Source organism: Pelophylax lessonae (assembly GCF_965119305.1).
Source record: "Pelophylax lessonae genome assembly, chromosome: 3".
Taxonomy (NCBI): domain Eukaryota; kingdom Metazoa; phylum Chordata; class Amphibia; order Anura; family Ranidae; genus Pelophylax; species Pelophylax lessonae.
In genome coordinates, this window is record NC_138770.1 from 513,268,395 (window position 1) to 513,295,714 (window position 27,320).

General features: G+C 41.5%; 1 protein-coding gene across 1 annotated transcript in view; it reads left to right on the forward strand.

Annotated features, from left to right (window-relative positions):
* The window catches only part of ARV1 (ARV1 homolog, fatty acid homeostasis modulator), a 34,811-nt gene extending 8,383 nt beyond the window's left edge, over positions 1-26,428 (forward strand). The window contains exons 2-6 of the mRNA XM_082250012.1: positions 15,144-15,266; positions 19,055-19,174; positions 22,835-22,988; positions 23,379-23,603; positions 26,052-26,428. Coding sequence (XP_082106138.1) covers positions 15,153-15,266; positions 19,055-19,174; positions 22,835-22,988; positions 23,379-23,603; positions 26,052-26,146 — 708 coding nt within the window. The 5' untranslated portion in view covers positions 15,144-15,152 and the 3' untranslated portion in view covers positions 26,147-26,428. The remainder of the gene's footprint in view (positions 1-15,143; positions 15,267-19,054; positions 19,175-22,834; positions 22,989-23,378; positions 23,604-26,051) is intronic.
* The last annotated feature ends 892 nt before the right edge of the window (positions 26,429-27,320 follow it).

A 27,320-nucleotide genomic window follows, 5' to 3' on the forward strand; every position in this document is an offset into this window, starting at 1 on the left:
TTCAAATGTTTGGCTGCCTTCAAATACTCCAGATTCTTGTAATCTGTATAGCACCAAAATGGGATGTACTGCCCCCTCCAAGAGGTACCTCCATTCTTCCAGAGCTGATTTGATTGCAAGCAGTTCACGATCTCCCACATTGTAGTTTCTCTCAGCAGGGGACATTTTACGTGAAAACACCACTGGTTGTAACAGAGTCTTTGGGCCCTGGCGTTGTGATGGAACTGCCCCTACTGGATTTTTGGATGCGTTTACTTCCAATACAAAAGATAACGCTGGATCTGGGTGGCTCGGAATAGGTGCTGATGTAAAGAGTCCTTTTAGAGTCTCAAAAGCAGTTTGTGCTTCAAGTGACCAACAGAACTGAATGCCCTGCTTGGTCAATTGAGTGATGGGGGCGATAATGGCAGAAAAACCCTTAATACATTTCCTATAGAAATCTGCAAATCCGACTAAGCGCTGAACTCCTTTCTTGTCTGATGGTGCAGTCTATTCTAATATGGCAGAATCTTTCTCTGGGTCCATTTTGATGCCTTCAGTAGAGATGATTAACCCCAAGAACTGAATGCTTTGCTGTTCAAACTCGCATTTTTCAGCTTTGGCATAAAGTCCATGTACCCTGAGCCGACCGAGGACCTTCTTGACATGACCTCAGTGAAGCTCCAGAGAAACAGAAAAAATCAGAATGTCATCAAGATAAACGATAACAAAAATGTCCAGAAAATCCTTGAAGATATTGTTAACAAAGTGTTGGAAGGTTACTGGTGCGTTACATAGGCCAAAGGGCATTACTAAATACTCTAAGTGCCCAAATCTAGTACAAAAGGCCGTCTTCCACTCCTCTCCTTCTCGGATGTGTACCAGATTATAAGCTCCCCGAAAATCCATGGTAAATACTGTTGCAGATCTAAGTCTCTGGAACAATTCCGGAACTAACAAAAGAAGATACCTGTTCTTGACTGTAGATTTATTCAAATCATGGTAATCCACACAGGATCGGAGAGAGTGGTCTTTCTTTTCCACGAAAAAGATACATGCCCCTGCTGGTGACGTAGAGATACGGATGAAGCCTTTACTCAAGCTGTCATCTATGTACTCTTTCAATGTCTCTAGTTCACGTTCAGACAGAGGAAAATTTGTCCAAATGGGATTTCAGCCCCAGGCAGCAACTCAATTGGGCAATCGTAGGCTCTGTGAGGCGAAAGTGTGTCAGCTCTCCGTTTGCTAAATACGTCCAAGAAGTCATGGTAAAAAGCTGTGACAACTTGGTGTAAGTCAACATCAGAGTCCATGCATAGTTAGGACAATGGTGGAGCTGAAGTTCCTGGGAGGCAGTGTTCATGACAGTAAGAAGATTGAAAGTTTACTTCGCCAGTCACCCAGTCGATACTGGGGTTATGTGTCTGTAGCCAGGGTATACCTAAAATGACTGGAAACAGAGGGGATGAAATAGCGTCCAAACATAACAGTTCCTTGTGACCAGATGGTAAGGTCAGGACTGGCAAAGGTATAGTCTCTTGAGTGACAGTTCCAGATCATATGCATGAACCATCGGCCAGATACACAGAAAGTCCCTGGACCTTGGGCTGCAAAGGTATCTGATGCTGAGTGGCAAAAGCCAGATCAACAAAGCAGCTGCAGGCTCCTGAGTCAATTCTAGCGGAGACTGGAACAGTTCTTCCCGAAAGCTGGAACGAGATAGGGAGAGCAACATGAGTGGAACTAGAAGGCACTGGTGGCAGATTGACAGGTAAGATGGTCAGACACTTACGCGCCTTTGCTGGACAGTTCCGCTCCATAGTGCCCTGGTTCTCCACAGTAGAGGCCTAGGTTATTCTGCCGGCGGCGTTGACACTCTTTAGGCGTTAGAGAGGTGCGTATGCAGCCCTAATTGCATTGGCTCAGGTTCCTCAGCTGTAAGTGAGGCAGGAACAGCTGAAGCTATGTTTGCTGGTGGCGGAGCTTTAGGCAGCATCCATACGGGACGGGCTTGACCTTTCCCACCTTCGTTCCCTAAGGCAGCGATCAATCTGGATAGAGAGATTAATAAGTCCTTCCAGTGAGCTGGGTACCCCTACACAAGCCAGTTCATCCTATAAGGGTTCAGCTAGGCCCAGACGGAACTGGTAACACAAAGTGGCGTAATTCCAGCAGTTGTCAGCACTCCAGCTCCTGAATTCTGTCACATAATCTTCCACTGCCCTGCGGCCTTGCTGAAGTGAGTAAAGGGCCGCCTCTGCTGATGCGGATCACTGAGAATCATCATAGAGTTGTGCCATAGTGTCAGAAAAGAGAGTCAGGGTGGACAGCTTGGCATAATTTTTCTCCATCAGATGGTGAGCCCAGGCTTGAGATTCACCTTGATGTAATGATATGACGAACCCCATCTTGGCTGCCTCTAAGAAGAAGGTGCGAGGTTGTAAAGAAAAATAAAATTCACATGCGTTGCGAAATGCACGGAATTGCTACGATCACCAGAAAATCCCTCAGACGTAGGAACTCTGGGTTCTGGAGGCAGTATCAGGACCGTGGGTGCAGCTGTGGCTCCTGAAGAAGCAACTGGAATAGCAGGAGTTGCAGGTGCAGGAAGTGTCTGGATGCAGTTTTCCAGTTGAGTGTACCCCTCTTGTAGGTCCTTAATGGTTTGTGACAATGCTGTGATGTGTTGACAGATCTCATCCAGGGAAGATGCCCCTCTCTCAGGCTCCAACATGGCCTTATGGTACTGTCACGTACCTGGAGATGGAGCCTGACGTGGAGAGGAAGGCGATCTCTTACACCTCAGGCCTGATACCCCTAATAATGTAAAGAGGAGGCACAGAAGCCTGGAGTGGCACAAGTGCCTTGAAGTTCAGATGGTGGAGGCTGCAGATGTAAGGTCTGTGCGTACTTTGATGTAGGCTGGATCGTGACGCAGGATGGCAGGTACTTGGCAGACTGGCTGGTCAGAGGCAGCAGATGCTTAGTAGGCTGGCAGGTCACGGGCAGCAGACACTTGGCAGGCTAGCAGGAAGCAGACAGCAGGTATAAGGATGGCCGGTTACACAGCAGGATCAGGCAAGCCGGGTCAGTAACTAGCAGGCACGTCAGGCACAGAGCAAAAGGCAGCAGAGTACTCAGATTCAGGCTGGAGTTGGCAACGGCAAACAGGCAGACAAAGGGATAATGCAGGGACGAAAAGCAAGCCAGGGGATGGTTCAGGCAGAGTACAAGCATGATCAGACGGATCAGGACGGCAACAGAGTTTAAACACCAGGAACAGGTATCAGGAAGCAGAACACTGTAGACCATAAAGGCAAGGTCCTAGTGCAGCAGAGGTGTTTATATAGCCCATTTGACGCCACACAGTGGTGCAAGTCACGTGAACAAGAATTCTCTGTCCATAGGTTTGGCTAATAGGCTTTCTCCATTGGCTAACAAACATTCTCCGTCTGCACATAACTGTGCCTGGGTTTACTTCTTCTTCCCTGACAGCAGGTTCTTGTCAAAACCAGGTACCCCGCTCCTCGTCCCCCTGAAAGGAGCCAAATGTGGCAGCGGAGGAGGGGGGGAATGGGTAAATAAGCCAAGCTCAGCTTTAAGTTAGCAGCTAGTTCCTCTACCTCTGAACTCCGCGAGGAGAGCCCTGTGGCTAAAAACCTGGACAGGAAGGAGACTCTGCCTCCAAACTGTGCCTTTGCATTCTTCCCTTTTCAGGGGATCACCTCTTTGGCGACTGCCTTCAGGAGGCTTTAGAAAGACCAGCAGGTAAAAATAAGGCGTTTCCGGATTCCAGAAAAAGGACGAATTCCAGGAGACTTTTTTTTGTAGCAGCAGGTCCAGCAGAACAAGGGATAGTCACCCCCAAAAAGCATTGAACAGGCCACAAGGGTAGGGGAAGGGGAGGTATATTATTTAATCCTCAAAAGCCCGCTAAGTCCCGATGACTCTTGTCTCCCAGTGGGAGGAAGACCGGGGAATTTCCTGCCCCAGTGGACATCAATCTCCTCCAACCGGTATATATTAGATTTGATAGAAAACGGTACAGGTTGGAGTTCTAGTCAGCCCCCCCACCACCGCAAAATTTCTAGTCAGAGATCTCCCCTGAGATCGAGAAAAGGTTGAGGCTCTTTCTGTTCTTATAGGGGAATTGGTGGATGAAAGGGTCCACTATCTTCACCCACCAAATTAATCTCTGAAATACAAATACTTCAGGATAAAATCTGTCTTTTCTGTAAAGAACATCCTTTATCAAAATAGTTTTATGGCCACACTGGATCTGCAAGACGCTTAATATTCCCATACATCCTGCTTTTCGGAAGTATCTCAGGCTAGCAATCAAGGTTGGCTTGAAGATCCATCACTTTCAGTGTTGGGCCCTTCTTTCCGGCTTAGCCTCAGCACCAAGAATGTTTCCAAAAGTCCTCGCAGAGGCATTTCCTTGTTGAGGTTGAAGGCTATCATGATCGTTCCTTACTTGGACAACCTGCTCTTGATAGCAAGATCCTATCACCAGCTGGACACAGACCTGAAGCAGGTGCAAGACTCTCCACTCCCTGGGATGGCTGATCAACATGAACAAGTCTTGACTGACCCCAGCCCAGAGAGTTTCTTGCCCTGGGGTACAAGATCTCCTCTGTGGAGGGGAAAATCTTCCTTCTGATGGAAACATTTCTGAAGATGGTTGGATACGACGAGGCTTCAATACAGTCAACTGATCTCAATGAGGGAAGATTTGCAGGTTGCGGGCCTTATGACATCCTGCTTTCCTGCGGTTCTGTGGGCAAGACCGCTGCAGTTATTTCTGCTACAGAGCTGGAATGGAAGCAAATACACCTTGGAGCTTTCAATTCCTCCTCCCTTGAAGATCAAGAGGTCTCTGTGGTGGCGGCGGACGCAAGGCAATCTGTGTAGAGGGTTAGCGTGGACCACTCTGCGGGCAATGATCCTTACCACCAATGCCAGTTACTTTGGTTGGGGTGCGCATTTGGGGAGGAGGATAGCCCAGGGGATTTGGTTCCCAAGAGTTGCTCAGATGTCTTCAAACGAAATGGAGCTGCAAGCAGTCCAGAGGTTGGTGTATGCTTTCCAGTCAGATCTGAAAGGCTCTCACCTCCGTATTCGCTCAGACCCAGTGAGTGTGTATATCAACAAGCAGGGGGGAACAAGGAGTCCAAATCTACAGGCAATCCCGGTCATCATTCGAGCAGATGCTACTCTCAATCTCAGCCATACATCTAAAGAGGTCACCAAACTCGCTGGCAGATATCCTCAGTTGTTGGCAACTAAGTCACAATAAATGGTCTCTTAGGCAAGCGGCTTTTGCAGCTATCAGTCAAAAGTAGGGATTACCAGAGATGGATCTCTTCACATCCCAGGAGAACAGCAAAGTCAAAAAGTTTTATTCCTTAAACCCAGGAGATCAGGCAGTGAGAATAGATGCTCATGCTTTTCCCCTCGTGAGGCTAATTTTAGCAGTACGGAAATACTTGGAAAGAACCAGCCTGATTCTAGTGGCCCCCTTCTGGCCAAAGAGGCCATGGTTCTCCCTGCTGCAAAACCTGGCTGCAGTCCCTCTGTTCCATCTCCCAGAGGCGGTGGATTTGATCTCGCAGTGGCCAGTTCTTCACCTGCGGGTGCCAACCTTGAAATTGTTCGTTTGGCTTCTGAGGAACAGCGCCTAAAATCTCATGGATTTTCAGATAAGTTAGCTAAGACCTTCATAAACTGTCACAAGCCCGTTACAAGGGCCATTTACACAAGAGTATGGAAAAAGTTAAATTCCTGGATGATAGATCATGGTCGTGAAGTCCCAGACATTCCAGCGATCTTAGCATTTTTTCAGGATGGGGCAGACCAGGGGCTCTCAGTTAGCACCCTAAAGGTGCAAGCCTCGGCCCTTAGCGTTTTCCTCCAGACCTCTCTTCAATAAGATCCTTTTGTGTCATTATTTTTTAAGGCCTTGTCCAGATCTATCTAGCGGCCGTTAGGTCCTGTCCAGCCTGGGACCTTTCATTGGTCCTAAAGCACTATTGTGAGATCCTTTTGAACCCTTGGAGGAATCATCAAAAAAGTTGCTGACCCTTAATACTTCTTAGTGGCATTCACATCCATACAGAAGTTGTTCTTGTCAGTGTTTGAGGAAAGGATAATACTCGCAAGGAAAAGGAAATGTTCAGTTGTTTAGACCAGTGTTTCTCAACCTTTTTTCAGTCGGGCGCCCTTGAAAACTATTTTCAGTCTTGAGGCACCCCTGCCCAAGGTTTGATTCATCGCAGAACACGTGCAGAATCGTGCTCGTTCCTGACAAATGCTCTGCTCTTTAGAGGTGCCATTAATTCTTAATGGCACCCCACACTTTGGCAAACATGGGGTGCTTTGGGTGTGGCACAAGTTTAAAAAAAGGGTCAGGAACTTCTTTCCCTGCATTTCTGCTGGTAGGGAAGCCCATTGAAGCCCTACACGCAGCACACATACAAAACACAGGGCTTATTCACATGTCTGGTTGGAGGGGCAGTAAAATCACAAGGTTGAGCTGTCTTTACTAGCCTCAGCTGCTCCCCCCTTTAGCTGCAGAGGCAGCATCTGGGGATGTACACATGCGGTGGCTGCAGCTGGAGGTATACCCAGGGTGAATGGGGCTGCACTGCAACCACCCTGCAACTGTGTGCATGGTTGCGGTGTGGTGGTGCTGCATTTCCGGGCTTAAAACAGGAGGTGAGAAGCAACATATTGCCTCTTTATCGCCTGCCAAATGCCTCTGAAAAGTGATCTAAGCAAGGATTGATTTTCAAAGGAGCAGCAGCCCTTGCTGCTATCAGAAGCAAGCCCTAAAAAGCAGTTCTGACAGTACAGGAATGGGGGGGGTCAGGATTAAAAGTAACATACACACATATACAGTATATACAGCATATACAGTATATACAAAACATACATACACACGTACACACACGCATACAAAAAAATGTACAAACACACATACATACACATGTATACATGCACACATACATGTACTCGGCCCTGCTTGGCCCGGTTTGCATTTCCACTGCTGGTACCGCATGGTACGGTGTTGGAACGGTTTGGTACGGTACGTATGGTTTGCTTTTCCACTAAAGTAGTACTAAAGTTAAGTGGGTGGGATAACAACGATTCTCTGACCAATCAGTGGATAGTAGTGACTGCATGCAAAGGATTGTGGGATATGATACCGGGTATGGTACCTCTTGGAACCACAATCGAGGTGGTACTGTTTTTGAGAGCTGTACCGTTGGTTCCATGCAGTGGAAAAGCGCCGCTGTACCGAACCGTTCCTACACCGTACCATGCGGTACCAGCAGTGGAAAAGCACAAAAGTGAGCCGAACCGTTCGGTTCCATGCAGTGGAAAAGCGCCAATAGTCTCCCATGTCTTCTCTGTTGTCATTGATCCCGATTCTCCCCTGCAGCCTCCGCTGGCTGATACAGACCAGACCAGAGCAGGCTGAAAATAGGGAAGTATAAATCTTTCTACACAGGTTAGTCAGCATAGGTGTTAGGAAAAGGGGGGGGGGCGAGTGGTTTTAGGACTAGTTAGGTTTAGGCTGGAATTTTACTTTAATCTTCAAAATTCACAAAAGAGGCACTAAATTGGAGTTCTTCTCCCCCGATTTTCCCTGGCAGCAGGGATTTGGTAGCTTACCTGCAAACTTGCTTCAGAATCTTTGTTGTCATCTTTGAGGATAAATACTCAAAACCCGGTGATGGCTTGTTTTAAAAATGTTACTGCTTGTTTGGAGCATTTACATATTTTATTGTCCATAGTCTGGGCATAGGTGACTTGACTTTAGATCTAGCTGGAAATGTGAAAGGCAAAGGCAGTTTATTGGCTGGGTAATTTATCTGTCTGTCACATTTTAACTCCCTATGCTACATTGTAGCTTACAGTGTACAAGCAGAAATTGATAAATCCCCCCTCCCCCTCCTATAGTGTAGTTATTGATTATACACACCAAAGTCATACATACAGTGCCTTGCAAAAGTATTCACCCCCCTTGGCATTTTTCCTGTTTTGTTGCCTCACAACCTGGAATGAACATGGATTGTTTGAGGATTTGCATCATTTAATTTACAGAACATGCCCACAACTTTGAAGATGTTGTTTTTTTTTTTTTTTTTTTTTTTTTATTGTGAAGTAACAACAAATAGGACAAAATAACAGAAAAAGTCAATGTGCATAACTAGTCACCCCCCTAAAATCAATACTTTGTAGAGCCACATTTTGCGACAATCACAGCTCCAAGTCGCTTTGTATAAGTCTCTATGAGCTTGCCACATCTTGCCCCTGGGATTTTTTCCCATTCCTCCTTGTAAAACTGCTCCAGCTCCTTCAAGTTGGATGGTTTGCGCTTGTGAACAGCAATCTTTAAGTCTGACCATTTTTCTATTGGATTGAAGGTCTGAGCTTTGACTAGGTCATTTCAACACATTTACATGTTTCTCCTTAAACTACTCCAAGTGTTGCTTTAGCAGTGTGTTTGGGGTCATTGTCCTGCTGGAAGGTGAACCTCCGTCCTAGCCTCAAATCACAAACAGAGTGGTACAGGTTTCGCTCAAGAATATCCCTGTATTTAGCACCATCCAACTTTCCCTCAACTCTGACCAGTTTCCCAGTCCCGGCTGCTTAAAAACATCCCCACAGAATGATTCTGCCACCACCATGTTTCACTGTGGGGATAGTATTCTTTGGGTGATGTGATGTGTTGGGTTTGCGCCAAACATTGCGTTTTCTTTGATGGCTGAAAAGTACAATTTTAGTCTTATCAGACCAGAGCACCTTTCTCCATACATTTTGAGAGTCTCCCACATGCCTTTTAACAAACTCAAAACGTGCCATTTTGTTTTTTGCTGAAAGTAATGGCTTTCTTCTGGCCACTCTGCCATAAAGCCCAACTCTATCGAGCATACGGCTTATTGTCGTCCTATGTACAGATACTCCAGTCTCTGCTGTTGAACTCTGCAGCTCCTCCAGGGTTATTTTAGGTCTCTGTGCTGCCTCTCTGATTAATGCCCTCCTCGCCCGGTCCGTGAGTTTTGGTGGGCGGCCATCTCTTGGCAGGTTTGTTGTTGTGCCATGTTTTTTCCATTTGTTTATGATAGATTTGATGGTGCTCTTGGGGATCATCAAAGATTTGGATATTTTTTTAATAACCTAACTCTGACTTGTCCTTACTTGTAACCAACATTGTCTCTTACTTGTTTGGAGAGTTCCTTAGTCTTCATGGCAGTGTTTGGTTAGTGGTGCCTCTTGCTTAGGTGTTGCAGCCTCTGGGGCCTTATAAAAAAGGTGTGTATATGTAATGACAGATCACGTGACACTCAGATTGCACACAGGTAGACTCATTTCACTAATTATGTGACTTCTGAAGGTAATTGGTTGCACCAGAACTTTTAATGGGCTTCATAACAAAGGGGGTGAATAAATACGCACATGCCAATTTTCTGTTTTCTATTTCTAAAAAATAGTTTTATGTATATATTTTTCTCATTTAACTTCACCAACTTAGACTATTGTTTTCTGATCCATCACATAAAATTCAGATTAACAAAATATTGAACTCGAGGCTGTAATGTAACAAAATAGGTAAAAGGTCAAGGGAGTGAATACTTTTGCAAGGCACTGTATTCGGCAAAAGTATCTGCTTCAATGAATGTTTATTGTGGTTTTTACAAAAAAGTACATCATGTTTTACATGCGCATGAAAGAAAACACGTTTATAACAAAGGTTAGATGTTCATAGAATTATTACTAGATACACTGTAGAGCAAAAAACCCATCTAATCGCCATTTCCACATATAATCATAAAGTAAGAAACGGGGCCCTGTGCTTGGAAGAGAGAGACCAGGGTTTGTTCTGGAATAGAAAATAATCCTATTTGTAGGACCCAATGAATCAATAAAATAGATTGTATTGGGATCTCAAGCAAAGGCTCAAGTTTGTGTCATCAACTATATAAGCAAAGGGGTAAAAAGGGGGAACAAAAATTAACAACAAAACAAAAAAAAGGGGGTGGGTGGAGATGGGGGTGCAGGATGTATGCATATAGTCTAGCGGGAAACGAAGAGCCAAAAGGGTAGAAGAAGTTTAAGAGGGGAAGGGGAGCCTCAGAGTGCCACCTTGAACCTAGACAAAACCATCTTGCGTCCTACCATAGGGGTGAAAATCAAAGATGTAATGTCTTGTGGTCAGGTTGCAAATAGTCTATTCACAGGGTCCAGGTTTTCAGGAACCGGTCATGTTTATCCTCTACTATAGCCGTCAATTTCTCATTAACCATTGTGCTGTTCAGGCACGTTTTAACTTCCTGGAAATTTAACACAGGAGATTTCCAGGAGTAGGCGATAAGTTTATTTAGTGGCAGTAAAGATAAAGGCCCCTTCCACACAGGGTGGGCTCCGTTGGAGTCTGCCTGCTCAGCAGGGAATATGTCCCCTCCTCTCTATGGGCGGTCGGATGTAAACAGACCGCCTGTTCATTTTCACCTGACTGCCATCCGATCCACCAGATGGATGGAGACCGATCCCCATCCGTCTGTTTTAAGGAAGTAGGATTGAATTGGATGTCGGCGGGTGTCAACAGAAAAACTGACAGGCGGACCCAATCGGTCCACTACTGCGAAAGTGGCCAAAGGTAATACGTTTTGCCTGTTTTCGGTGTATGATCTGAATAGGTCAACCGGGTCCATCCTTATGTTGCAATTAAGAACTGTATCAATTAGCGTGTACACTCTTAAAAATCTCCGTCATGTCCGACAGGTCCACCATATACAGTATGTGCCATCATACCCTCCTGTCCACAGTTACTAAAACAAAAGGGGGGAGTTTCCAGGCACAAATTTAGAAGTACAGGCTGGTGTCAAATATCAGCGCATTATGACCTTATGGGAATTCTCCAAAGCTATGACGTTTCTGGAACTGGTGGCTGTGGAGGACCAGATTTCTTTCCAATCCTCCTCCAAGGTATCTACACCCAATTCTCCCTCCCAGGGAGTCATGAAGGTGTTTTTTTTAGAGAGAGTAGAAGAGCCTAGGGAGGCATGTAATGATCTGGAAAGTGGGGGTCCGAGCGACACTTGCTTTCAAACTAGGTAAGCTTTAATGTGGTAGCCTTGTGCGATACAAGCAATGCAACAAATTGTCTAAGTTGTATGTAATGGAATATTTTATGCAAGGGTGCCTCATCCTTTTTCAGAAATATTCAAAGGGTTTGATCCCATTTGAAGGGAGAAGGGAGTAAACGTCTGTGAAACCTTTAGGGGTCCACCAGTGAAAGCTGGAGGGGGTCTCGAAACCTGGAAGAAACCTCAAGGAATGAGCCACATTTAACCACTTCTGGACCGGGCCTTTTTCTGACACTTTTTGTTTACAAGATAAAATCAGTTCTTTGTGCTAGAAAATTACTTAGAACCCCCAAACATTATATATTTTTTAGCAGAGACCCTAGAGAATAAAATGGAGATTGTTGCAATATTTTTTATCACACCGTATTTGCTCAGCGGTCTTACAAACGCAATTTTTTTGGAAAAAATACACTTTATTTTAGTTAAAAAAAAAAATAAAACAGTAAATTTTTGTCTATAACACGTGAAAGAGAATGTTACGCAGAGTAAATACATACCCAGCATGTCATGCTTCAAAATTGCGCACGCTTGTGGAATGGCGACAAACATTGGTACTTAAAAATCCCCATAGGCAACAATATAAAAATGTCTACAGGTTACCAGTTTATAGTTACAGAGGAGGTACAGGGCTCAAATTATTGCTCTCGCTCTAACGATTGCGGCGATACCTCATGTGTGGTTTGAACACCGTTTACATATGTGGGCGCGACTTGCGCATGCGTTCGCTTCTGTGCGCGTGCTAACGGGCGGGGCGCTTTAATTTTTTTTATCTTTTATTTTTTTATTTTACACTGTTTTTTTTTGTTTTTGTTTTTTCATTTTGATCATTTTTTTTCCCTATTACATGGAATGTGAACATACGTTGTAATAGAAATAAGCATGACAGGACCTCTTTAATGTGAGATCTGGGGTCAAAAAGACTTCAGATCTCACATCTATACTAAAAAACGAAAAAAAAAGTTTTTTTTTTCATGATGAAAAAAATGTTTGATGTCGCTCCGGTCCTCCAAGGCCATAGAGTCGAGTGAGGGTCATCTTGCCCTCACTCGACTTCCTGCCTGAGGGGACGGTGGACCGGATCGTTTTCCCCACTACCGATGGCTCCGGTAAGCAAGGAAAACGACCAGGATGCGGCGGGGGGCAACTCTGCCGCCACCCATAAAGGTGATCCCGCAGAAAATCCACCCTCATGTTAAAGCGCACCGCCCGCCGTTTAAAAAAAATACCCGGGTTATGGCAGCTATCCGCTGGCTCACTGACTTTGATTGACAGCCGTGGGAGCCAATGGCGCTGCAGACTCGTGGACATCGCTGGATAGAGATGGGGCTCAGGTAAGTGTTTGGGGGTGCTGGGGAGGCTGCTGCACACAGAAGGCTTTATATCTTAATGTATAAAATCCATTAGGATAAAAAACCTTATGACTTTACAACCCCTTTAAAGGTGGTAAGTATAGGGAAATAAGGCCACTCGAATATTTAACGAAGTCCCATACCTTAGGAGATTGAGTTAGTGAGGGCGCGAAAGGGGACGGTTGGTGGGAGCCAGAGCAAGGAAGTTAGTGAAATCCATCCTGTCTAAAGAAATCCAAATGAGAGTCTCTGTAGCAGCATGGAGGCGGGTGAGTAGGGCCAGCTATGCTGCCCTGTAGTAATGAAATAGGTGGGGGATCCCCAAGCCTCCATTAAATCTATGCCAATAAAGGGTTTATTAACCACTTCAGTCCCGGAAGGTTTTACCTCCTTAATGACTAGGCCATTTTTTGTGATTCGGTACTGCGTTACTTTACCCTTCCTGGCGGTATGATTCTTTCCGATTTTAGGTGCTGAAAGCGGTACCATTATTTTGCATGTAATTCTTAAGAATGAGCAGCCCAAACCAACTATTTATATGATTTTTTTTTTTACTGTGCGTTCTTCTTTATAACATCTCGGGTATGATAAAGTTTGAAACACAGACTCATAAATTATAATATAATAAATAACTATAAATAAGTTAAAGTACTGTATGTGTGTGTGTGTGTGTATATATATATATATATATATATATATATATATATATATATATACACGTATAATTATTTATATATATCTATATATATATAGATATACTTAAAAAGTACAGTAAAACTGCAGGAAAGGGCACTGGGGGGCAAACTAATGTGAATTTATTTAATTTTGTAATGTATCTAATAATGTATCAGTGTGTTTGGGTGTTTTACTATTTGAATTTGCCGCCGGTTCCACCCCTCTGCGAGCGTCACGTCGCAGGAGACGGAAGCCGGGGCACAGAGCATCGGGAGGAAGATTCGGCCGCCGCACACCGCCGGGATACATCGCTGGATCCCGGGGACAAGGTGAGTACCCTCTCTTCCAGGATCCAGCGATCTTCCTAGCGGTACCCCGAGTGGGGCTCGGGTTTACCGCTTTTGGCACTGAAATTTAACCCCGCTAGGAAGGTTAACTAACAATTGTGCGGTCGTGCGACGCTGTACCCAAATACAATAGATGTCCTTTTTTCCCACAAATAGAGATTTATTTTGGTGGTATTTGATCACCTCTGCGATTTTTTTCGATTTTGCGCTATAAACAAAAAAAAAAAGTGACCATTTTGAAAAAAGATAACAATATTTTTTACTTTCTGCTATAAAACTTTCCTAATAAATTTTTTTTAAAAAAATCTAATTTTTTTTATCAGTTTAGGTCAATTTGTATTCTGCTACATATTTTTGGTAAAAAAAAAATCCCAAAAAGCGAATATTAATTTGTAATTAATAAAAGTTATAGCGTTTACAACTATGGGATAGATTTTTGGACTTTTTATTTTTTTTGTTGTTTTTATTAGTAATGGCAGCGATCAGCGATTTTTAGCACCAATACCAACACCAATACAGTGATCAGTGATAAATAATATACACTGTTACTGTATAAATGACACTGGCAGGGAAGGGATTAATACTGGGGTTGATCAAGGGGTTAAGTGTGTTCCTAAATTGTGCTTACTAACTGTAGGGGGGGGGGGGCTCTGTGAAAGGCACACGGAGATTGGTGTTTCAGCTTAGCTGAGACACATAATCTCTCTGTGCCTGTCTGACAGTAGAGCCGCCTGCCTGGTTTACATAGGCAGGCGGCTCTCCTGTTAGTTTCCCTGAAGATCGCAGGAGGCCTGCATCGATTGCGCCCGCTCCTCCCGCGGTCTGGCTCCCGCTGTGTCAAATCACAGTGGGAGTGAAAATGCGCCGCCAAGACCACATGCACACAATCATGTAGATCTACGTGATTATGTGCAGCCGAGCCGCCCTGCCGCAGTAAATATGCGTGGGGCAGTAGGCAAGTGGTTAATCCTGAGTCAGGTTGTGTTCCAGATAAATGCAAGAATCTTTTTTTGCATGACTCGTAAGCCTGATAACGGGACTGGGATGGAAGGGACTCTGAAATAACACAACAACTTTGGGTGGAACGCCATTTTGATAGCCTTGAGCCTCCCTAGCCAAGATATCTGATACTGGGGCCTTTTTTAAAGAAGAGAGACCAAGGATCTGATTAGAAGGAGGTCATTAGCTTTGTATAATTTATCATGAGTGGGTGTCAGGAAAATCCCTAGGTATGGAAGGCTTGTGGTCCATGAAAAAGAGAGGGAACGTTGCAGAATAGATAAAGTAGCTGGGCTGAGGGTTATGTCGATAGCCACAGGCTTGGCTTGATTAACTTTGAGAAGGATGCAAATTTATCCAGTACAGTGAAAAGGCAGGGCAAAGAAACAAGTGGGGATGTGGGCATAAGGAAAAGGTTTCTTCTGTGTAATTAACTGACCATTTTATTTACTGTCCATACTAACTTTAGTAAATTGCTCATTGATGACTTTGTCTCCAAAAAATGTATTACCTTCATATTTCTACTATTGACTACACAGCTGTAGTATGTAAATGTGGGCAGTTCGGTTTTTTTAGTATTTAAAGGTATTAAATAATATACTTGTGGTGATTTGCTGACATGTTTCCTGTGATTACAGTGCAGCGTTATGTATGGAAAGCATGAAAGTAAGACGCCAGTATATCGCTGTATTGAATGCAACGAGGAGTCCAATGAACTGTACAGAGATTACAAACATGGAGTACTGAAGATCACTATCTGTGTAAGTTTGGTTGCAGCATCGAATAAATGTATCAATGTAGGAACTTTGTGAACAGTTAGAACTTCCTTTTTCTGGGTTGAAAAAGTTTCAGCAATAGGTGTTTTTTTTTTTTTTAATCTTGTGCTCACCGTGTGATGCACAGCACTGAGTTGATGAATCAGTAGCTTGCAGGGTTGTGAGATCTCAGCACAGAAGTTAGATCTTTAATGCTCACAGTTTCAGTCCTCACTAACATAAGTATGGTATTCTAGGGGTTATTCGTGGTTATGTATTAGATAAAGGGTTAGTATTGAAGCTGGAGTTTAGAGTGTTGCTCTTGAAAGTGCCTTTTTGCCTGGAATTTCTCCTAAAAAAAAGGAGCCACCTAAGTGCAGTATTAAAATAAAGTATTACCCACAAGCTATAACAAAAAATCCTGGAAGCTGATTGTTTTTTGTGTACAGCTGCACCAGATTTTGCATGCTCCAGTTTTAGTAAATCTCCCACATAGTGTAGGGATATAAAACTCCAGTGCCTGCATGCAAAGGTTGCCCTAAATAATGCTTCAACAGTAAGGAGCCCCAATGAAACAGGAGACCTGGGGCAGTGATTATGGCACCAACTTAAGCCCCGGAAGACTTTACCCCCTTCCTGACCAGGGGGTATTTTGCGATTCGGCACTGCGTGATTTTAACGGACAATTGCGCGGTCGTGCAACGCTGTACCTAAACTAATTTGACGTCCTTTTTTTCCCCACAAACAGAGCTTTCTTTTGGTGGTATTTGATCACCTGTGTGATTTTTTTGATCATGCGCTATAAACAAAAAAAGAGCGACAGTTTTGCAAAAATAACAATATTTATCAATTTTTTTTATATGAAATTCCCCAAAAAAATGTAAAAATCAAAATTTTTTAACATTTTAGGCCAATTTGTTTTATGCTACATATGTTTGGTAAAAAAAAATCGCAAAAAGCGTATTTTGATTGGTTTGCGCAAAAGTTATTGCGTTTACTACCTAAGGGAAAGATTTTTGTCATTTTTGTTGTTTTTTTTTTTTAACGAGTAATGGCGGCGATCTGCGATTTTTTTTTTTTTTTTTTTTTTTTTTGCGGGACTGCGACATTGTGGCGGACAGATCGGACCCTTGACTGACATTTTTGACACTTTTGGGGTTACCAGTGACATTACTACAGTAATCAGTGCTATACATATGCACTGCTACTGAAAAAATGACACTGGCAGTGAAGGGGTTAACTTTTTTTGAGAGGGAGGGGTTAAGTGTGTCCCTAGGGGCGTGATTCTAACTGTGATTGGATGTGGCTTGATGTGTAAGAACAGAGATCAACGGTCCTACATAGTAGAACCGTATGATCACTATTCTTACACAGGGAAGAATGACAGGCGGCTTTGTTTACATTAGCCGCCTGCCTTTCTCCCGGTGTAACGGACGATCGCGAGTGACCTTTGGGTCCGCCGGGCACACGCGCGGGGGGGGGGTCTGTGACCGAGCGGGAGCGCGCCTTCGTGGGCGCGCGCTCGCTCCCTAGAGCCTCAAAGGCTAGCGATGTAGTCCTACGTCGCTTTGCCTGTGAGGGGCTGACCGCCGCAGTAAATAGTTGTGCGGCAGTCGGCAAACGGTTAAAGTGGAACATAGGCAAATGTTAAACGATAAGAAGCTCCATAGCAGGTGAATAAATTGGCTACTTAAATTGCTTAAAAAATTGGGTGTTTAATATCACTTTAAATGTTAGGGTTAGGGGGTTAAATGATAAAGGAATCCTATATACTTAAAGAAAAATTAGGCCATCATCCTAATGAACATGCTGGTTGCCTGGCATTTAAGCTATTGGATCAACATGACTGCTAGAAAACCAGAGTTTCCGGAAGGAGGTATATGAAATTGTAGCCTACGCGCTTTCCTTATTGCAAGTTTCCTATTATTATTATTATTCAGGATTTATATAGCGCCAGCAGTTTACACAGCGCTTTACAATATAAAAGGGAGACAGTACAGTTACAATACAATAAAATACAAGAGTATTAAGAGGGCCCTGCTCAGAAGAGCTTACAATCTAATGGGGTGGGGCAGGTGTTATCACTTGCTAATTCAAGGCAAAGTAACAGTGTATCTGTAAAGGGCATTTCCCAAACCCCTGATACTCACTTTGCCAATGCTCACCCACTGCTTCTGGCCTTGTCGCAACTGGCACTAGGATCCCTAGTGTCAGCTGGTGTTGGACCCTATGAGAAGTGGGGAGATCACTCCCCCCAGTCATGTGGCAGTGCTCAGGCCCAATGTTTTGTTGCTTGACCCAAGCACTGCCACATGGGAGGAAGTACTGGGAATTTTTGCCAGTTGTGATGAATTTTCAGAACTTTCCAAAGATTTTCTTTTACAAAATGTTAATAAAGAAATCCAATATGTTCCCTTGCAACAGTGGGATATTAATCATTCATGCTGGAAACTTTTTGTTATCATTGAGCTGTTCTCTCTTTATAATTTTTGCTCTGTTTATAGCTCATGAAGATCCACATTTTCAAAGCAAATGCTGATGGCAGCTATCTGAGTCAAAAATCTAACTCTAAAATTGCAAAATTTCTCTTGAGAAAAGTGATATATGAATAGAGGGGGTGCACCTTTCAATCATCTGCCCCCTCCGTTCATAGATCCTGGATGAGCTGAGCCAAAAGAACAGGCATAGTCAGGCACTCTTGATGAGAGCCTATGACAGCAACTCAGTTCTATCAACCCAACCCTCACTTCACCAGAAGATTGTGCACAAGTTAAACGTCACACTGAATGTAAGAAATATCCCTTGTGCTCATTTTGTATTTTTTGGGTATTTAAACTTAAGCTTTAACCTGTAAATATTGAGATGTGTCTTTGCCCTGTGAGTAGGCACTGCTATGTTACAGAATGTGCAGAGCCTGCCTTTTGTACTGCAGATGTGCTGAGAGGAGGAGTTTCAGGCGGCGGAGTCAGTACAGAAATCACAGTTTGCAGGCAGCAAGGTACCATGGGATATATAGTCCTTAGAAATTGAAAGTAAACAGCAGAGGAGAAGCTGCAAAGCATGCAGGGAATCCAGGAAGTTGTGGAAAGAGATGACCAGCAGACAGGCAGAACTCACAATATGAAAGAAGTTTTCATGTTCGTTTTAATTATATTGTGAAATATATTTATTGTTTGTATTGTTTTTACAATGATGATGTTAAGAAATGAAAGTGTATGCTGTGTTGATATTCAGTCTAGGTAATTTTACCTGGATCCAATAAAAATTACAATTATGTATTACAGATAGGTTTTTGGCTAATTTGGATTTTCTAAGCTGTTTACTTTAGGTGACTTCTGCTAAGTGCTCATACATGAGGTATAATCACTAGTGGTGCACCGAAAATGAAAATTCAGAATGCACTTGGCCGAAAACTGAAACAGACAGTTTTTAAAACTATATATATTTTATATATAATTGTAATACATTGGACTTTTTAATATCATGAATTATAATGAATATGAATTTATTTTTGCCCATTATCAGAAACTTTTTTTCTATTGGCAAAAATTCCAATAACCCTATTTTCAGCCGCTCATTTGTGGCAGGCGATATATCGGTGCATCCCTAATAATAACCTAATAAAAACCAATTAAAAGAAATGTTTGGTGGTCAGGTATTGAAACAATGCCACTCTGGCCACCTTTTAATTTGTAAACTAGGAGTCCTTTTGTAATTTGTAAAATTACATGTTGAGTGTTAAAATATTTCAGTATTTCAATGCTGTACACATTTTTTTATTGACTCTTTTTCAGAAATCTTGCCAAAAACCGGTGGACAAGTACATAGAATATGATCCAGTCATTATCCTGATTAATGCTATGCTATGCAAAGCACAAGCATACAGACACATCCTGTTTAACACAAAGATCAATGTAAGTCTCTTGACATGTAACATGCAAATTGCATTCAGTTAAGATAAGGAACAACATTGTTTGGCTAAGTGTACTACAGTTCAGAAGCTCACATTGCTTTACAAACAAGTGATATCACAAGGATTATAAATGGGTTTACAAGTGCAATTAGTGCACAAATAGCTTGAGCTAAACCTGGGCATACACTGTGTGACATGAGGTAAGAATAACCTCTAGGGACATATTTATAAAGCAGTTATTCTGAAATTTACCAAACATTTGTTGTAAGTGAACTTCGTCGTACATGTCCTTTAAATCACAGTGATTGATTCACTACCAGTAAGGGTCCATTCACACGGGCTTTCTGCCCGGCGGACTCCATTTTTCTCAGCAGGGGATCGATCCACCGATCCCCGCTAAGCAGGCGGATTACAGCTCCGCCCTTGCTTACTTTGCAGAGACGGAGCTGTCAGATCCCTGCTCTCCTCTATGGGAGATCGGATGAAAACAGACTGCCTGTCCGTTTTCATCCGATCTGATCCTCCAGACAGATGGAAAATAGGGTTTCCATATGTCCGGATTTCACGGACCACATTGGATTGAATAGCCAGTGGATATCAGTGGAGATGTCACCGCTGACATCCGCTGCTCCATAGAGGTGCATGGAGCATCCGATCAGGTCCGCCTGAAAAAACTGACAGGTGGACCTGATCGGAAAGCCTGTGTGAAAGGGGCCTAAGGCTTGGTTCACACTGTCGTGATTTGGAATTTGACTTGTGAGACCCCAAGTCACATGACATGTGAAATCCCATGTTAGTCAATAAGAGCTGTCTTAATTCGCACTACTGAAGTCGCTCCGACTTTAGAAAAGGTTCCTGTACCACTTCAAGGCGACTTCTATCCAACTTGTGCCCATAGACTTTAATAGAAGTCACCATGTGATCTGAATCTGACACTCAAAATCACCTCAACAATGTACTCAAATCACCAGAAAGTCGTCTGGTCAGGTCCTACCGTAAGTCGCGAGACTTTCAGGTCGCAGTTGTGTGAACTGAACTGATCCTTAAAGTAACCTTCACTGGTTTGAAAATACACCTCTTAGTTTAACCAAGTGTTCAAAAGGTTTTCCTAAAGATTTATTCACTCCCTTTTATATAAGTAAACGATTTTCTTTTAATTTAGTTATATAAAAGTGATGCCACAGTCACCAGATCCCAATCCAATCAATCTTAATTCAATCAGTGTGGCAGTGCAGGCACAGTAACATTTACAGGTTATGTCTCTCCCCCAATCTGTTACTGGGCAATGAAATGATAAGCAACACCTTGATCAGCTCATCTCTCTGCCATTCTGCTCTCTCTTCCTATTAGCATGCCCCTTGTTAGCACATGAGCACTGAAGCCCAACTAATTGGCTTCTTGTGCTGCTCCTCCCCCCCCCCCCCCAGTCTGAGCTTTGCTGTACAGGGAATGCAATAGGCTTCTGCAGATTCCTCCATCTAAGATCCATGCCAAGGTTGGGATCTCCTTGCTGAAACATCATCAAACGTGTGCCACATTGTAAACTACATTCTCTATGCCGCAGTGGAAGATGGAAATTGTAGTATTTTATTACAGTATTTTACCAAGTTAAATTTGGGTTCTCACACTGCTGGCATTTAGTAAAATAAATGTATTAAATATTGAGTACAGTGCTGCAATAATTTGTGTATTTTATATATGCCAAGAGTTTAGCTTTAAAAAGATAACTCTACTTTTGTTCTGCCTCTCCAATCTAAGCACTGCAAGTGTGATCTCTATAATTTGCGTTTTGGCAAGATAGCTATACCTTTCAGTTTCAGCAGAATTAGCAGACAGCAACTTGATCCAAATGACATCTTGCAGGTCATAAGCTTTAATGCAAAACTTGTGCAGATCTTCACAGATCCTGACAAATTAAAATTTACTGCATCTTCATACTGTAATAAAAAACTACAAGTTCCATCTGCCACTGCGGCATAGAGAATGTAGTTTACAATGGGGCACAAGTTTGGTGACGTTGCAGGATGAAGGTCCCAACCTTGGCATGAATTTGAGATAAAGGAGTTTGCAGAAGTCAGAGTTTTGCAACTACAATCCTCTAATTGTGGATGTAAAGTTTGTAAGTTCAAATGAAATAATATAATAAATACACAATTTTGCTTTTTGCAAAACGGTGCATTTATAATTTTTTTTTTTTTTTTTTTGAAGAGGTGGAATTCTCCTTTTAAGGATGGAATCACACTGTTCCGTATGCATGCAGTAACACACACTTGTAGGTGGGAATGAACCCATAAAAGTTTAATTTTCCTTTCACACTAAACCACAGTACATTTACTGTATGTAAACCAGCTACATGGAAAACGATAGGATTTCACTTGTAATGTAATTTAATGCAGCAAAATGTATGAGTTTTTCTGCATGGTAACCAACTTGTGTGAATAGGCTCTTAAAGTGTTACTAAACCTAGGACCCTGCATTCACTGTATCTGGCCTCCCACAGTGCTATTATTTTAGTAAATATAAACTGCTAAATACCTTTTCTCATCAGTAGTATATAGCAGTCTTATGACTTCTATCAGAGTGTCTGGCTGAGCACTGGTTAAAGCTTGTAGGAGGAATTTTCATTCTCCTTTGACTGTACTATGAGGCTGCAGGACCCCTGACCTTCTGTCTGGACAGTGCTGATTGGCCCTGTGTTGATCACATGCACCCTCCCAAAAACTCTCTAGCAATACACACCAAACTGAGCATGTGCAGCTTGCCCCAAAATCTCTGTACTATCAGCAGATGGATTGGGGACAATAAAAGAAGGGGAGGATCCGGGAAGACAGGCTTAAACAGTCTATTTACACAATGCAGAGGATTAACCCCTTAGGCTCCACAGTGAGTATAACAAGCATGTTTTACTGCATATATAGACTGATATTACTGTTGTGGCATTGCTATATCACTCTTAGTCATGGCAAGAAAAGGACAAAAAGGAGTTGATTTACTAAAACTGGAGAGTGCAAAATCTGGTGCAGCTCTGCATGTTAGCCAATTGGTTTCTAACTTCAGCTTGTTCAATGAAGTTTTTACAAATTAAACATGGAAGCTCATTGGTTTCTATGCAGAGCTGCACTCTCCAATTTTAGTAAATCTCCCCCGTCTTGTCAGTTTTATGTTCTTCCAAAGAAACAAATGTATGCAAATTTGTATTTATTTAGCAGATTTCCTTTGGTTGCTCAGATTGATTGAATGGAGTTCAATAGAAATATAATTTTGATAGATATAAAAACGTAGATTAAATTCTTCCAATTTTAAATGCCATGTGGCTAGCTAGCTTCAGAGTAAAATATTTGTAGCTTTTCTTGGTTTGCATGTAATTTAGACTGATACGTTGGACTCTGATGCCTCTTGCACATATTACTATACCTTTTGAGAAGCAAACCTTTAAAAAACTAAAATACTGTTTTCTCATAGGTTTTGTTTTATACTCTGGATTCTGATACCTGCTGTATATACTGTACTGTATTAATTTGATTAGCATATGTGAGAAAACAAAAATAATGTATTCTTAAAAGAATTTGCTACAGCAGTATACTATTTTTTTTTTTTGTGTGAAAATAATCATGTATCCAATCATGTGTTAAGAAGTAAGGCCGTGTTTTTGTTTTATCAGATTCATGGCAAGCTCTGTATATTTTGTCTGCTCTGTGAAGCTTACACTAGATGGCGACAGCTGCCTGGATCCAGCCACCACACAGATCCTGAGGATTTCATTAGATATGCAAAGGAATGGGATTTCTACAAAATGTTTGGAATAGCTGCTTTGGGTATAACTAAACATTGCAATACCTATCAACATACCACCATGTTATGAGATCTTGTATATATTCTGAATTTACAAACATCTGAGATAAAAGGTATCTTTTAAAAAAAAAAATTTACTTAAGGCTTGCTAAACAAACAAAAAAAAAAAATGTAATCTATACAACGAAAAGCCTACAAGCCAAAATCCAAACTTTTTTGTACATACATTTTTTTTTTTTAATTAAAAATAATTATTTTGCTAATTTTGAGACAAAAAGATGATTTCTAACGCCTCTAAAATGTAAACTTTTTATAAAATACAATATTTTATGTATCCATAAAGGTAAATTGTGTTTTGTTCACTGCATTCATAGATAAGGTAAAATGTGTATTTCTATTTATTTTCTCCACAGAACAGACAGCCTACCTCATGGGAATCTTCATTGTTCTGTTTGTGGCCAGGCTGAAGCCTTTGAAGTCAGGTTCTGAGTTTGCTCTTCTTCTTAAAGCACTGTTGTTATCCAGTTATGGGAAGCTCCTGCTGATTCCGGCGGTCATTTGGGAACATGACTACACCCCCCTATGTCTAAGGCTAATCACTCTGTTTGTGCTGACTTCAAACACCCAGGCAATCCGAGGTAATACATTTCATTTTTGTTTATTTTTTTATTACAGGCACTTATAGCGCCGTCCATTCTTGCAGCTCTCCACATATATATATATATATATATATATATATATATATATATATATATATATATATATATTGTACATTCACGTCATTTTTTATTTTTAAACTCTTTGTGCTGAACCTTTAGGTTATGAAAACATTTTAACTGAAGAAAAAAATCTTCAAGCTTTTCTTTTAAATTGGAACTAAACCCACCAATTTAACAGTCTCCTAAAACAATTACAGTAAAGGCATGCCATGAATGATGACTGTCACAAGTGCTTGTGCGCTCAACCAAACTGTCAAGCCATCAAATGACTGGTGTCATAACTGATCACACTAAGGCCCCTTTCACACATACGGACCATTCATCCATTTTTTTTTTTTATCCATCCGTTAACGAATGAAAAACGAACATAAATGCATTCCTGTGGAAAAACAGATATAAATGGATGATCATTAATTTAAATTCGTCTTCATCCGCTTCCGCCAACATTTGTTTTTTTTTAACGGATAAAAGTCCTATTTTTCATCCATTTAAAAAATTGGATCGGAGAAAAAGCATGAAAAATATATGAAAACAGATGAAAAATGGATCATGAATGGAAATGAAAATGGATGTGAAAATGATGTTGACTGAACAAAACTGATCACAAAAAAATGTGACAGAACTGATGACATGTGTGAAAGAGGCCTAAGTAGGTAGCTTCCTTGGCTGTAAAGGATAAGAAGGATAAGTTCCACTTTAAACTGACAACATATAAAATTAGTCCATATCTACTACCCTATTTTGGTTAAATACTAGAAACTCATATGGGTTTTATATATATATATATATATATATATATATATATATATATACCCCAGCCTACACTGTATACCTCCTGTGTGTACTATCATATTTCTAACGGAGGACAACAACCCAACAAAACATTATCTTAAAGCAGTATTAAACCCCAAACCATAAATGTAATATATTGCAGCTTGTCAATTAGATGTGGTGGCTGCATCCGCTTTCATTTTTTAGGCTTTTTCCCCTCTGTTTTCATTTGGTGATCTGGCCAGTAACACATCTCCTATATTACAGTGCCATCACTCTGGATGAATAAGCACAGGGGGCACATTTGGAGAGCAGCATTGTCAATCTGGGGGAAGGGGAGTGTTAGATGGACTAGTAGGTTTAAATACACTTGAAGCCAAACTCCAGCTCACACTTTATAAGCAGTTACTGCAAATAGATTTTTTTTTTCTTTTGGGATAAAGGTTTTACATAAATAAAAGCTGATCATTGTAAACACCCCTGCTAATGTTAAATGGTTTGTCTTATCCCTGTAACTGATGCATCTGCAAGAGAGCTTGCTCTTTTAAAAAACAACAGACTTACTGCTGGGTCACCAGATAAAAATGGAAGAAAGAAAAAATTAAAAAGAAAACAAATGCAGACATCACATATAAAAATTGGTAAGCTGCAATATAATAAATGTTTGCTTTTGGGTTTAATACCGCCTCAAAGGAAGCATGTGGGGGGGGAAATTGTTTAGGCTGCCATTGCTGCTAATCTTTTGAAAACGTTAGTTGTCTGGGTATCATGACCAGTAACACGTGAAACCCCCACATTTATTATTTGTTATGCAGTCAGGCTGAGATGATCTAACAGTGTAAAACTTACATACAAAAAAATATATAAAATGTGCAGCGCTTAAAAAAACCTAACATGAAAACCAAATAGTTTTCAATATTGTGATCATTCATTTTACTGATTGGTGCTTTTCTTTTGAACTTTTGAACACTGTATATGAGAAAAGCACCAATTCGTAATATGATTGATCACAATATTGAACACATTTCACATGTTAGAAGGTTTTTTGGGTGCTGCACATTTTTTGCATTTTCTGACTATTTGGGGGGATAGTTGTGTTCAGCTGCTTGGAGAGGGTATACATACCATAGAACGGGTGGTTTTGTAGAGACAGTGTAAAACCTTCCTAAATTGAGGGTCCCGCAGTCTCTTCACCCACCCCTTTGTTGCCGGTTCTGGCAGTGATGATGGCAGAGCCTCTCTTGCTGCTGGTGTCAGCATTGTATGTGATAACGTCAGGGTGCCTACCCACACTCTGGCAGGAGAGAGATGGCAACCAGAGCATTGTGAATTCCTTGGCATAAGGTAATTTTTACTCTGTTAGTTCATCCCCTTGACAAAAACAAGCATTTTATTCTGCATTAGCCGGAGAGAGGGGTGGGGGCATAGATTTTATGCTTTAATAACTACTCAGTGTTCTACATTAAAATTAGACAGAAGTTTTTTGGCTATATTTATGTAGTAAAATAATTTCAGCGATGTAGTTTCTTACAAAATGTTAATGTATACTTTTATTGTTTTTTTAAATGTGTTTATTTATACCTTTTTTCTGTTTAGTGACCCTGAATGTGAGTCGAACCCTCTCCCTGGTTGCTATTGCCTGTGGAGTGCTTTTGGAATATGCACTTTGCTCCATTCAATGGACTCTTTAACACCTTTGTGGGTACCCTGCAAAATTACAGGATGATCATTTGTTTGAGCTTGGCCCACCACACTATACAATTGGCCTCCTGGTCTCGGACATTGTTATTTATTCAATGGTACTTTTGAGAATAGACCATTTTGCAACTTTTATTACATATTTTTCATGTCTTTCAATATATTTATAAACAAGTTTAAATTTCTTTGGAGTTATTGTTTGCAGGATGAAGCAGACCTGCTGTAATCACATTTGATGTACATTTTTCAATAAATACAGCTATAAGATGCAGGTATATTTATAAAAATTAAACTTCATCAGTAGCAAACTAATGTAGAAGGAAATACATTATATTTACTGGTATTATTACTGCAACATTTTTATAGATGTATTTTTACTGATTTTTAGTTGTATATGCATACAACAAACTATAGAAAAGAAAACAATTAACACAGTACACATCTACTATGTTTTATTGAGATTATAACAGGAGATATTTATTGAAATTGTGTGTATATATAATATTGTGGGCGTTTGCTCAAGTGAGGATCACCTTCACTGGGAAAAAGACGGGTCTTTTCTTAAAAGTCTGACTTGTAGCCATTTTTATTTTAAAGGTTGCATAGAACACAAATAAAACAGAACAGAAAATAAATCCTTGCCATCCAGGCTCTAACTAAACAGTACATGGTCCTGTCTCACAGGAGAAGGCCTTCTCTCAGTCACCAACCAAAAACAAATGTCTTGCAAACCTTTTCCTTCCTCTTACAGAGCAATGTCCACATGCAGCTCTCTCAGGTTTAGGTTCCCTAAGTGGGAGGCTGGAGCCACCTCTTGATCCATTCTTGCTTTATTTATACCACCTGCTGGAGGTCATCAGTCTAATGAAAAATCCAGTACGGAACCAACATTGCAAAGGAGGCCCAGAAAACCTGGACTGTATTCCACCTTAGTTTCCTACATATGAACACATGCGATGTGACACAGGGAAGTTTATTTACTAAAGGCAGATATATCAAGTGCATTTTTCTCTGAGGGGAAGCTCTGCTGATTTCTGTCATCCAATCATGTACAAGCAAAAATGCTGTCTTCCTTTTTCCTTGCATGTGATTGGCTATTCTTAGCAAAGTGAAACTTTACCTCATTTACTAAGCTCTGGAGCAAGTACACTTGCAGTGCACCATATA